The sequence below is a fragment of the Somniosus microcephalus genome, chromosome 27, assembly GCF_052327205.1.
Source record: "Somniosus microcephalus isolate GS21.2 chromosome 27, FLI_Smic_1.0, whole genome shotgun sequence".
NCBI classification, from domain to species: Eukaryota; Metazoa; Chordata; class Chondrichthyes; order Squaliformes; family Somniosidae; genus Somniosus; species Somniosus microcephalus.
In genome coordinates this window covers 25,971,107-25,985,035 of record NC_141013.1, presented here as the reverse complement: position 1 = coordinate 25,985,035, position 13,929 = coordinate 25,971,107, and the positions used below count along the sequence as shown (strand labels likewise).

Below are 13,929 nucleotides of genomic sequence, written 5' to 3'. Positions count from 1 at the left end.
TTCATCACAGAGGCACTTAAATTATAGCCCAAATCATCACTCCCATCCCCGTCCAGGCACACCTCACAATCCCACTTCCATCGTCATTTGGTTGTTTAGATTTTCTTTTCAAAAGTTGAGAGGAGTTGGCAAGATGCCGAGGGAGAACCAGTGTCCATCCAGACCCCTCCTTTATTGAAATTCAACCTGATTATGCTCAACAGAAACCATTCTTAGTGCATGCCATCACCAAAGGTTAAGGTTTAGTCTTCCCGTGGCCCAATTAGATCTCAGAAAAACACTTACAATTCAGTTATGAAAATATCCAATTCTGATAAACTCTGAGCCATCTTTAGCAAGTTCCAGTGTTACTGCCTAGAGGTTTTTTTTTTAAAGACTTGCATTGATATAGCGTCTTTCACAACTTCAGGACACCCCAAAGCGCTTTACAGTCAAGGGCAGTGACTACTTTTGAAGGGCAGTGACTGTTGCAATGTAGGAAACACGGCAGACAATTTGCGCACAGCAAGCTCCCACAAACAGCAATGTGATAATGACCAGATAATCTTTTATAGTGATGTTGGTTGAGGGATAAATATTGGCTTGGACACCAAATGACTCCGCTGCTCTTATTTGAATAGTATCATGGGTCCTTTTAGCTCCATCTGAGAGAGCAGGCGAGCCTCGGTTTAACATCTTAGCCAAAAGACGGCACCTCCGACAGTGCAGCACTCCCTCAGCACTGCACTGGAGTGTCAGCCTGGATTTTTATGCTCAAATATCTGGAGTGGGACCTAAAACCACCAACCTCCTGACTCAGAGGCAAGAGTGCTACCCACTGTTTTTAAAGAGACTGGCATGTTGCTGTATTATGAGTTTCAACATAAAAATCGCTTTAAAGACAACAGAAACTGTCGAAAATATTCCTGGTTTCACAGAAACTTTAATATTGCACCATCACAGCCCGCTCTGCAGCACCGTGGTGAGCGGCCGCCCGGTCCGGCCCTCCTCTTGCGGCGGTTGTTCCGGGCCTCCGCCAGTCTCAGCTTCCCGGCGCATCATTGCCGCGCCGACTCTTGCCGCCCTCCGCCTGCTTGCGTTGCGCGGGCCCCGGCTCCCGGGCCTTGCTCTGCTCCCGCTCCCGGCTATACTGCTGGTAGATGGGCTTGTAGACGTACAGGCCGCCCGCCACCCCCAGCACCGCCGCCAGCGCCAGCTGAGGGAATGTCACCCGGCCCATCGGCGCTCGCAGAACTGAGCGGTCGCTCCGAGGTGACGGATTGGGAAGTCAAGCGAGGGGGAGATGTCGGTGACGGGGGGCCGGCTCTCCTCCCACTCTCGGCTCTCCGCCCAGCCCGCGGCTCTCGCTCGGCCCTTTCACCACAACCGCCGCCTCAGCCCGACCGCTGCGAAGCGCATGCACAGCCGGCCCTCGTAGGTCACGTGGACGCATTTGCGCCAATCGAAAGTCTTCAGGTTGCACCGCCCCTTGGCCCCATTTACCTGCCTCGTTCTTCACTTGCATTTATATAGCGCCTTTCACGACCCAAAGGCGCTTGACAGCCAATGAATTCGTTTTTGAAGCGTAGCCACTATTGTAATGTAGGAACGGGGCAGTCAATTTGCACACAGCAAGCTCCCACAAACAGCACTGTGATAATGACCAGATTATCAGTTTTTAGTGATGTTGATTGAGGGATAAATATTAGCCCTGATAATTCCCCCGTTCTTCTTCAAAATAGTGCCACGGGATCTTTTACATCCACCTCAGAGAGCAGACAGGGCCTCGCTTTAACGTCTAATCTAAATGACGGCACCTCCGACAGTGAAGCACTCCCTCAGCACTGCACTGGAGTGTCAGCGTAGATTTTTTGTGCTCAAGTCTCTAGAGTGGGACTTGAACCCACAACTTTCTGACTGAGCCATAGCTGACACATCAATGCAGCTTGTGTCTTAAAGGAACTCATTAGGCCAGAATGCTCAGTAACATTTACCACCAAGCCCCCTTCATCTCCCACATTCGCTCTTCTGAAAGCCCTCAGTCCTGTCCAAAGTTGTCTCCATCGTAACTACTGCATCAGATCCCTCCATAGTTATTAATAGAATACATAGAAACTTACAGCACAGAAGGGGAGGTCATTTGGCCCGTTGTACTTGTGCTGGCTCTTTGAAAGAGCAGTCGGGCTTAGTCCCACATCCCCGCTTTTTATCCATAACCATGGATAAGTTCCTCATCCTCAAGTACCTGTCCAACTCCCTTTTAAAATTATTTATGGAATCAGCTTCCACCACCTTTTCAGGTACAGCATTCCAGATCCCGGTTCTGAGTGAAAAATTTCTCATCTCCCCTCTAGATCTTTTGCCAATGATTTTTATTGCTGCTAACTCTCTGATTTTAAGAACATAAGAAATAGGAGCAGGAATAGGCCACTTGGCCCCTCGAGCCTGCTCTGCCATTCAATAAGATCATGGCTGATCTTGGGCTCAAAGCCACTTCCTCACCCTGGAGGGTTGGCAATCCTATCTACAAGTGTATCTCTTACTACCGCAGATCCCAATTACATACGAACATACGAATTAGGAGCAGGAGTAGGCCACTCAGCCCCTTGAGCCCGCTCCGCCATTCAATAAGATCATGGCTGGTCTGATTACTCCACATTCCTGCCTACCCCCGATAACCTTTCACCCCTTGCTTATCAAGAATCTATCTACCTCTGCCTTAAAAATATTCAAGACTCTGCTTCCAACACCCTCTGAGGAAGAGAGGTCCAAAGACTCACGACCCTTTGTGAGAAAAAAATTCTCATATCTGTCGTAAATGGGTGACCCCTTAGTTTTAAAGTGACCCCTAGTTCTAGATTCTCCCACAAGACATTCAAATTGAATTAATATAGAGTTCCCATTTATTCAGCAAGGTGAGGGCAGATGTCATCATTGGAGCTTAAAGTGAGAGATTGCTGCTGTTCGTGTATGCACTGTAATGTCTGTCAGTGTAAGGAAGTTCTTTACACAGAGATCTACACCTGGAATGGACTTCTGGGTAGGAATATATTCAAAAATCCAGGAATCGTTTAACAAACACCTAGATGCTGTAGTGGGGTTGGGGGGGGGGGGGTGGGGGGCTGGGGGATGTCCCATAGGTCTATCTGGATAAATATGCCAGAATGGGCTGAATGTCCTTCCTTATCAATATCTATCGTGAGAATGAAAACTGCAATGCTAAAAAAAACTTCACAAACATATAAAAATGTCAGTCAGGAAAAGACCATCATCCTCTCCACATCCACCCTGTCAAGACCCCTCAGGATCTTATATGTTTCAATCAAGTCACCTCTTACTCTTCTAAACTCAAGCAGATACAAGCCTAGCCTGTCCAACCTTTCCTCATAAGACAACCCGCCCGTTCCAGGTATTCGTCTAGTAAACCTTCTCTGAACTGCTTCCAACGCATTTACATCCTTCCTTAAATGAGACCAATACCATACACAGTACTCCAGATGTGGTCTCACCAATGCGCTGTATAACTGAAGCAAAACCTCCCTACTTTTATATTCAATTGCCCTCGCAATAAATAACATTCCATTAGCTTTCCTAATTACTTGCTGTACCTGCATACTAACCTTTTGCGATTCATGCACTAGGTCACCCAGATCCCTCTGCATCTCAGAGCTTTGCAATCTCTCACCATTTAGATAATATGCTTCTCTTTTATTCTTCCTGCCAAAATGGACAATTTCACATTTTCTCACATTATACTCCATTTGCCAGATCTTTGCCCACTCACTTAACCTATCTATATCACTTTGTAGCCTCCTTATGGCCTCTTCACAATTTACTTTCCTACCTATCTTTGTGTCATCAGCAAATTTAGCAACCATACCTTCGGTCCCGTCATCCAAGTCATTTATATAAATTGTAAAAAGTTGAGGCCCCAGCACTGATCCCTGTGTCACACCACTCGTTACATCTTGCCAATCAGAAAGTGACCCATTTATGCCTACTCTCTGTTTCCTGTTAGCTAGTCAATCTTCTATCCATGCCAATATGTTAGCCCCTACACCATGAGCTTTTATTTTCCGCAATAACCTTTGATGTGGCACCTTATCAAATGCCTTCTGGAAATCTAAGTACAGTACATCCACCAGTTCCCCTTTATCCACAACACATGTTACTTCCTCAAAGAACTCCAATAAATTGGTTAAACATGATTTTCCTTTCACAAAACCATGTTGACATTGCCTGATTACCTTGAACTTTTCTAAGTGCCCTGCTATAATGTCTTTAATAATAGCTTCTAACATCTTCCCTATGGCAGATGTTAAGCTAACTGGCCTGCAGTTTCCTGCTTTCTGTCTCCCTCCCTTTTTGAATAAAGGAGTTACATTAGCTATTTTCCAATCTAATGGAACCTTCCCTGAATCTAGGGAATTTTGGAAAATTAAAACCAACGCATCAACTATCTCACTAACCACTTCTTTTAAGACCCTAGGATGAAGTCCATCAGGATCCGGGGACTTGTCAGGCCGCAGCTCCAACAATTTGCTCTGTACCATTTCCCTGTTGATTGTAATTTTCTTGAGTTCCTCCCTCCCTTCCATTTCCTGATTTACAGCTATTTCTGGGATGTTGTATCCTCTATAGTGAAGACCGATGCAAAATACCTGTTCAATTCAACTGCCATCTCCTTATTTTCCATTATTAATTCCCCAGACTCACTTTTTATAGGACCATCGCTCTTTGTTAACTCTTTAAAAAAAAATATCTATAGAAACTCTTACGATCTGTTTTTATATTTCTAGCTAGCTTTCTCTCATACTCTAATTTTTCTCTCCTTATTAATCTTAGTCATTCTTTGCTGTTTTTTATATTCTGTCCAATCTTCTGACCTACCACCCATCTTTGCGCAATTATATGCTTTTTCTTTAAGTTTGATACTATCTTTAACTGTTTTAGTCAACCACGGATGATGGGTCCTCCCCTTGGAATTTTTCTCTCTCGTTGGAATGTATATATTCTGTGTATTTCTTTCCCGTTCTCCTGATAATATTTTCTGACTAGTTCAGCTCAGCCTTCTGACATAGTATTTACAGCACAGAAACAGGTCATTCGGTCCAACAGGTCCACGCTGGTGTTTCTGCTCCACACGAGCCTCCAACCACCTTTCTTCATCTAACCCCATGAACATATCCTTCTATTCTTTCTCCCTGTTTATCTAACTTCCCCTTGAGTCTAGGTTCGGAATGGTCATGGCCCTATGGGTGGCGGAGCGGGCCCAGGGGCCGTGTAGCCTGGTTCTGCTCCTACTTCTTGTGTTCTAATTCTGTGTTAGATTTCAGGAGATGGTTTTATTCCTGTTCCTGGCTGGGGTGGAGATCGTCTTTACAGAAGGTAAGTACTGTAGAAAATATAGGGACAGCGTGATCTCCTGGAAGAGTTTCGATCGCCTAGATGGGTCGGAGAGGAATTTCCCAGACTTTTTCTCCCAAATTTGCCATTGGTTTTTTATCTGGTTTTTCGCCTCTCCCAGGAGATCACATGGGTTCGGGTGGATGGAGAGTGATAGAAGATTTGAGGTTAGGATCAGATCAGCAATGATCTTATTGAATGGTGGAGCAGGCTCGAGGGGCCGATTGGCCTACTCCTGCTCCTATTTCTTATGTTCTTATGTTAAATACATCTATGCCAGACATCTTAACTACTCCTTGTGGTAGCAAGTTCCATATTCTAACCACTCTCGGTAAAGAAGTTTCTCCTGAATTCCCTGTTGGATTTATTAGTGACTAGCTTATATTTATGGCCCCTAGTTCTGGTCTCCCCCCGCAAGTGGAAACATCTTCTCTACGTCTACCCGATCAAACCCTTTCATAATCGTGAAGATCTCGATCAGGTCACCCCTCAGTCTTCTCGTTTCTAGAGAAGAGCTCCAGCTTGTTCAATCTTTCCTGATGGGTATAACTTTTCAGTTCTAGTATCATTCTAGTAAATCTTTTTTGCACCTTCTCCAGTGCCTCTATATCCTTTTTATAACATGGAGACCAGAACTGTTCACAGCACTCCGTGTGGTCTAACCAAAGTTCTTTATACAAGCTTAACATAACTTCTCTGCTTTTCAATTTTATCCCTCTGAAAATTAACCCCAGCTTTTTTAATGGCATTATCCTCTGTCACTACTTTGAGTCATTTGTGTATCTGTACCCTCAGATCCCTCTGCTCCTCTATCCCATTTAGACATTCAGGGCGCAATTTTCCCATTGGAGGCGGGTTTCGGTTTGGGTGGGTTCCAAACCCACCTCCACTGTCGGGTGGGAAAAATTTGTGATTTTCCCCTAATTGGCCAGTTACTTTCAGAGGTGTGGGTTCCCCAGGGCCAATTAGTCTTTTGGGACTGAAACTCGCCTCTGCTGACATCACTTATCCAGCTTCATTTAAAGGGCTGCTTGGTGCCTTGGCTCATTCCACTGGTTTTTGGTCAATGGTGCACCACCTCCAAACTTTTATCTCCTTTAAGAATGGCCAGCTCCAAGGTAAGGGCCTCCCCGAGGTTCTCGGATGAGGCACGGGGTATACTGGTTGAGAGGGCGAGAGCTAGCAGGGAGCTGCTCTTCCCCTCATCTGGGAGGAAGAGGCCTCCCAAAGAAACCAAGGCTGTGTGGGTCCAGCTCGCAAGGAATAGAACCTCCACATGTATGTGCAGATTGGGTGATTGTTTCTGTTTATTGATGAAATGCCATCCCTGTGTGAATGTATCAAAATTAGGTGATGGCAAACTGTTGGCGCGATGGCATCTGTTATTTCGGCTTAGGCAGCTCCACATTGCAGGCTCTGCGACACTTGCATGGTCAGGTTGGTGGTCAGACTGAAAGGAGGCCAGAGAGTGATGTCCATTGTCTATCATGTGTTAAGAAGAAGCCAAGCACATGTGCCACAATGGGCAACCTATGCAAATCTGGCAGGACAAGTGCGTCCCTTGCAGCCATGTGCTCGCGTGCTGCCACTGCTGCTGGTCAATACACCGCCGCTCGGTCTTCCTCCTCCTCCTCCTCATCTGAGGAGGCTATGAATTGAGCAACTTGCTCATCAGGAAGCTGCAAGCCACAACGCTGTGCCATGTTGTGCCGTGCACAGCAAACCACGACCATGCTGGAGACCCTGGCTGCTGAATACTGCAGGGCTCCACCTGATCTGTCAAGGCATCGGAATCGCATCTTCAGCAAGCCCAAGCCAATGGTTTGCTCAATGATGGATCTGGCCAAAATGTGGCTGGCGTTGTAGCGCTCCTCAGCCTCGTTAGCTGGCCTCCTGATCAGCATCATTAGCCACTTCTTCAGGGGGTAGCCCTTGTCACCAAAGAGAGATCCGTTAAGTTGGTTTGGCGGATTGAAGAGCAGAGGAACACTAGAGTTCTGCAGGATGAGTCATGGCAACTACCACAGAACTTGGCGCAAACATGCAAAATCTCCTTCTTGTGGTTACACACCAGCTGTACATTGAGGGAGTGGAAGCCCTTGTGGTTGATGGGTTTTGATGGGGTGCCCCAAGGGCCACATGTGTGCAGTCCATGACGCCCTGCACCATTGGCAAGCCTGCCATATTTGCAAAGCCAACTGAATGCGCGGTTACTCTTGCTTGATCCCTTGAGAAGTGGGTGTAATTGTGCCCCTTTGTGAAAAGGACATCGGTAACCTGCGTGATGCAACTGTAGGCGGCCGACTGGGAGATGCCGCTAATGATCCCTAGAAGGAGCCCGAGGCAAAAAAGTTGAGTGCGGTGGGGACTTTGACAGCCACTGGTAAGGGGTGTCCACCCGCTCCGCTGGGCTCCAGATGTTGGTGCAGCAGTGCGCAGATGTCTCCGACAACCTGTCACAAAAGTCTCAGCCTCCTTTGGCACTGCTGCTCAGTCACGTTGAGGTAGCTCATCCTCTGTCTGTAAACTCGGAGAGGGGGGTATCTCCTGTGGTGACATGCTTCCATGCGCTGGCGCCTTCTGCCCTGTGCAGCAACAGGTGGGTGAGGAGGAGGTTGGCGCTCCTGCTGTTGCCGTGGCTGCTCCTCATCCGAATCTGAGGTCCATGGTGAAAGGAAATAAATGGTTCCCATGCTGCTGGCAGATACCTCCGTTGGGGAAGCACTCAGTCCAAGTGGGGAGAGGGTCTTCCAAGGAGGTCCCACAGTTGAGAGATAGAAGCTGCAGCACCTCCAACTTCGGTAGGCCTGCTAAAAGACCTGTGGAACAAAAGTTCTGCCACCTGCAACTGCTCCCTGATGAAAGCTCCATTTTAATGGTGGAGCTGCAGCTGTGAGGCCACCCACTTGTCAACCCGCCAGGATCAGCTGGCGTGGTTTAGGAGGGTCGTGCAACACGCTGAAAATGTGGCAAAATAACAAGGGCCTCTATAATCCTTTTTGACAGGCCTTTAACGACTATTTAAGGGTCTTAACCATCTCTCCTGACTGATGGAGGCGGGACCGAATCGCATCCATCAAACCAGCCTCCGGCAAAATTGCGCGGAGGCGGGTTCCAAACCCGCCCTCACTTCTTGTGATTTTGCCATCTGTCCCACCTTCAAACCCACCTCCTCGGGGCTGGGAAAGTCGCCTCCTTACTTTCCAAGCAGCATGTGGCCTCCTTATTCTTCCCATCAAAATGTACCACCTCATACTTAGCTATATTGAAGTTAATTTGCCAATTACATGCTCATTCTGCAAGTTTATTAATGTCTTCCTGTATTGTCGCAGTCCTCTACACCCCCAAATTTGGTGTCGTTCGCAAATTTTGAATTTGTGCTTCCAATTCCGAGTCCAAATCTTTTATGTAAATGGTGAACAGAGGTCCCAGCACCGATCCTTGTGGAACACCACTTCCCACTTTTTGGCAATCTGATTAACTACCTTTAAACCCTACTCTCTCTTTTCTGTTTTGTAGCCAGCTTGCTATCAATTTTCTGCTTCTATTATAAATAGTTTTATTAATCCAGCTCTCACTCTTAATTTTTCTCCACCCTGGGAGTAGCGTTACTGCTTCTAGAATGGGGAATGGATCTCTCTCACGTTGCGGCCAGCCGTCCAGGAGATCTTCGCCATTTAAATTTCAGGCTGCGGCAGTGGCTACCCCCATCTCTGGTCCATGACGTCATTGGCTGCCGCCGCAGAAAGCCTTCAGCTCGATGCCCCAACCTGTTAATTTAGGTAGTTTTTAAATAATACCAAGTAACATTACAAAGATATTTGCTAAAGGAAAGATCCAAGTTGCGTTTTATCCGTTGAAACAAAACTCCACACACTAAACAGTAGCATAGACCATAAAGGGTTGATTCCTCCGGTGAGATATGCAGAGATTTAAGTAACTGAAGTGTGTCAAGGGACTAAATTTATTTATCTACATGCAGTAGGTAAAGAAAACACTATTTTCACAGAACCAATCAAACATTTACTTCACTGCTTGAGCGGATTTCAAAAACCTCTCCCACTTCCACACCTCCTCCAACAGCATAACTTCGGATTCATCAACAACATGGGAGATCTCATAGTCCTAAAGGAAAAAAAAGGTATATATTTTTTGAAAAGACAGTCAATTCCTGCTGGTTTCTACTGACCTTTATAACATGGCCCCTCTTCAAGGAATGGAACTGGGAATGTATAAGCAGCAGCCAATCTAGAGACAAACTTCACTGAGTAACAGCAATTAGCTTCTAATTGACCCCAGAATGTGTCTCTTCAAAGTATTTCCCCACAGGTAGTAGTTGAGAATGTACATCAGATTTCTCCAAGGGTTAAATTACCAAGAGAGATTACACAAACTAGGGTTGTATTCCCTGCAATGTAGAAGGTTAAGGGGTGATTGATCGAAGTTTTCAAGATATTAAGGGGAACAGAGATGGAGATGGGATTATTGTCAGTTATCAATCATGAGTTGATCAAGAATCTCTTAAATGATGGTTGTAAAAATGTTTCAAAACCAAGTAGTTAAAACCAGTGAAAAAGCTATTTCAAAACTACAGAATTTATTAATTTTTTTACAGTAATCCTATCTGGCCCTGCAGCTATATAAGCCAGATTTGTATACATGTATAATATTTTAGGACCCTTCCTAGCTGATAGATTCTTAAGCACATACAAACTCACAACACATGGCTGCTTCATAAACAAACAGAGTTAAGCCATCACTTTTATTATCAACTGATTTTAACATTGTCATTTGCCTACAAATGTTCACTTTGTCAAATGGAAAAGGTATGTAGCTGCAATGTAACTGAATTCAAATTAAAAGCTCAACTCATCTCTTTACCCCCAGAAATCTCAACAGAGGTGAATGTATACATCTGTGCAAAATCATTCACAACATGAGGAAGGTAAAAATAAAAATAGGGCTAATTTTCACCATGAAATAAAATTACAATCTTCAAAAAAGAGTTAAGAAATTCAGCACACCAATATTAATAATTTACACCTTATGGAATTTACGTTCACATGATAGCAAATTACAAACTTGCTAAGGAAAAAGAGACTTGCATTTTCATGTACATACACCAGTACACGCAAAGACTTAGTAAATACACTAAAGATCCTGCAACTTTAAGTCTCTTACGTAATGCCAAACTATGTTTAGCGTAGCATACTTGCACAATACAACTGCTTAGGAAGTTTTTGACCAGTACTTTGCAAATACAGATGGAAAATTAGTAAAACTACTTCTACTGTCTTATTATTCAAAAGTCGAATGAGATGCATATTGTTTGAAAAAAGTGTCATCATTCTTAGGCATGTATCACAAACAGCAGTCAGATAGGTCTGAACATATTCAAACACACACTTATACAGCTAACACCTATTAATATTTTGGATCAAAAGGCATTGGGCCCAACTCAATTTCAACGTTCGCCATGTGTCTTCCATTGGTACGGCCTGGCTTGCTCCATTTACGTTCCCTGTGGTGATAAGCCTGCTGCGGTTTCCTTTCATGCCTCTGGTGTCTGGAGCCATCTGCATTTTTAGATGACTGCTTTCCATAATGTTGGTATTTATCAGCATCATAAAGCCGACTGCAAAGATCAAAAGGAAAGTTCATGATTACTTTTCAGTAAAACAAATTTTACTGTGATCGCTTACTAATTCTTGCACGCCCAATTCTGTATTAGCATTTCTGCAACAGGTATTAGAAGTATTTTCTCTATATTCCAAGCAGCAGTAACATTTTGTATTTGAAAAGCAGGTGATATTCAAAAGGTCTTTTTGACATTTTTGTACTAAAGTATAGGCATAGTGAAGAGGGAACATGACTATACAACGCAGCAGCATTTGAAGGGACATTCGAACACCTTATCACCAGTGAATATATATATTAGTATGCTCCATTTTTCATGGATAGTCCACCTAGATTTCTATCCAGAGCCAAAGAGAGTTATTTCAATGTTCTCTCTCTCCCACTACAAGGGGGATCCTAAATGAAATAAATTTTGATATGATCAATGTATTTTCGACTGAATAGGCATCCATAGCACAATGCTAATAATTTAGGCCCAAACTGGTCATTGCACTCAGACAGTTAGTGTGGCAGATGAAAGACACTGGATTTTTTGAGATAGTAGAGAGGGAGCTTACTCTGCATCTAAACCTTTATGTCTGGGCACTGTAATTGCTTAATGATATTGTTTGACAAAAGTGAAAAATATTTCATAATTCAGCACCGACATCAATTAGTTCCATATGGTGGTAGTGGACTCAAATAAATGAATGGCAGGCAAGTCTGTTCTGCATGATGATCAGGTGGCTTGCAGAATAACTCAAAGCATCTGATGATCTTGAGCCATTATCAGTCCAGTGTGTAAGCAATCATCCTTGCAGTCAATTTCATTCTGCTGGTCACAGATTGACAAAGAAGATTTGGTTAATCAGAGCTTCCGAGGGTTAGTTATCGAGTGGCAAGTCCGAAACAGTGCAATGATTGGTTAGTGAGCATTTCAGGTATGGCATATTGTTGCCAGCCAAAGGAGAGTGGGCAGCACTGCATCACAGTGAGGGCTGATAGGTGCTGTAGTTGGGCTCTAACGAGAGTCCACGTTTTGGTGCCATACAACAGTGTTGGTAGCCTGAAAGATTTGAAGCTTTGATTACAGGCTCTGATCTCAGCATCAGAAGCCCCAGTGCTAAGCAGTTGTCTGGCAATTTTGACCTCAATCTTGGCACATCCAGTGCTCAGCACCTGTCCCAAACCAGCAAATGCCTTCATTTATTAGTGCAATGCTTCACTGGCCATTACAAGCCTTCAGGACAACAACGTTCAGGTACATTTCTTGCCTGCCATTGTACCAGTCTCTGCTTCAGTTCACCAGGTTACAATTCCACTACCACTCTTGCTGCCTCTTGACCCGTCTCCAACTAGGTCAATGCCTCTGCCTTGACTTCTTGCTTTGCTCCTCAACCCTCTCCTGCAGTTTTACACCTGCTTCTCCAAATTCAACCAATCTCTTGACTGCAAAAGGAAAGCAAACCTCTAAAGGGTCTAAATGGGGCAAGTAAGCTGTCTGACACCGATTCACAGTGGAGGATGAATGGCACCAAGATCAAGTCACAACCGCGGCTAAAAGAGACTGCACCAAACTCTAAGCATTTAGACATATTCCATAAAAGTAAGACAATGTAAATCACAGCAGACACTACCCACTCAGATGACTGAAGCTCCATATGACAAAGTATTTGAGGCATACTGTGCCCCAACACCCTAAACCACTACACTTACCTGTACCCCTAGTCACTGCCTGCCCAGCAAGTTCAAACCACTACCCACAAAGAATACAAGATTGACTGTCTCACACCATCAACTCCCAGACAGCTCTGGACTACAATCAACAGAACAGCCTCAAGGCTCTGGTCCTTCTACCATCAAACGAGCTCAACTCCTGATCACCCCATCAGCCTGGTTTTCAAATCTCCTGAATGACTACCTTTGCTCACAAAACCACCACTCAATGGACTTCCCTAGCATTTCCAAACCGGAGTTCCCCAGTCGGCTGCTTTTCATTCTGCTCTCTTCTAAGACAGCAAAATCCCAACGCAGGTTAAGCTTGTGGTGTACAGATAGCGCATCCAAACAGTTCTTCTTGGTTCAAACCTCGAAAACCTTTCAACAGCAAGGTTTCCTCCGGCCCACATCATCCTGATCATGGAGCCACCTCTTTTCTCCTCTTGCTGCTCCTCATCAGCTATACAGTGGACACCTGCCTTCAGTGTGGTGCAAGGATCTACACAGAGCAGCGTGCATCATACCAGGCATCTTGATGTTGAAAATATCCAAGTGCAGTGCCATGTACCAGGCTTACTCATCAACTTGTTAATCCAGATCCTCATATGAGGGGTTTTGCAAAACAAGTACCTAAACCCCCGCAGGGCTAATTCTTCTCCTTCTCCCTCCCCCCTCACTCCCCATATCAAGATGCGAGATAGATTTTTGAAAAAAAAAGTTGAAGCCATTGCACGGATGGAGGATTTCTGATGGCCTCAGACACATCGTTGGAGCAGAATAATAGGATCTTTATTCTGGATCAGACACGATTTGCCCAAATTGCAAAGCATTTGTTTCCCACTGTTAATACTTCTCACACTGAGCAAACAAAATTCACTGATGAAAAAAGTTCTTGAAGACTAGGGTGTCACGAGATCAGAGATCTACTGTTGTCCCTGGAGTTTGCCAATGGAAAAAGAGGATGAGAGAGTGAAGTAGTACTTCTATTTGCATGGCTATATTTTCTGCAAAAACTTCAGATTTATTTTTAAATTGATAATATTTCTGGAATGTAACTACTTCTTACACATATTGTAGAAATTCAAATAGAACAGAAAACGCTGGAAAACACAACCGGTCAGGAAGCATCTGTGGAGAGAGAAACTGAGTCAACATTTCGGGACGATGACCTTTCATTGAACGGTCATCAACCTGAAACATTAACTTGGT

At 44.6% G+C, this 13,929-nt stretch overlaps 2 protein-coding genes across 5 annotated transcripts in view; both read right to left on the bottom strand.

Moving 5' to 3' along the window:
• Positions 1-902: 902 nt before the first annotated feature.
• pigbos1 (PIGB opposite strand 1) lies at positions 903-1,453 on the bottom strand. Its single transcript, XM_085968775.1, has one exon. It carries the CDS (start codon positions 1,217-1,219, stop codon positions 1,022-1,024), a length of 198 nt encoding a protein of 65 aa, XP_085824901.1. The 5' UTR covers positions 1,220-1,453; the 3' UTR covers positions 903-1,021.
• An 8,510-nt stretch (positions 1,454-9,963) lies between these two features.
• ccpg1 (cell cycle progression 1) overlaps positions 9,964-13,929 on the bottom strand; it is a 66,823-nt gene continuing 62,857 nt past the window's right edge. For all 4 annotated transcript variants that reach the window (XM_085968770.1, XM_085968771.1, XM_085968772.1 and 1 more), the window contains one exon: positions 9,964-11,020. In XM_085968770.1, the coding sequence (XP_085824896.1) occupies positions 10,810-11,020 (211 nt within the window). In that variant the 3' untranslated portion in view covers positions 9,964-10,809. The remainder of the gene's footprint in view (positions 11,021-13,929) is intronic.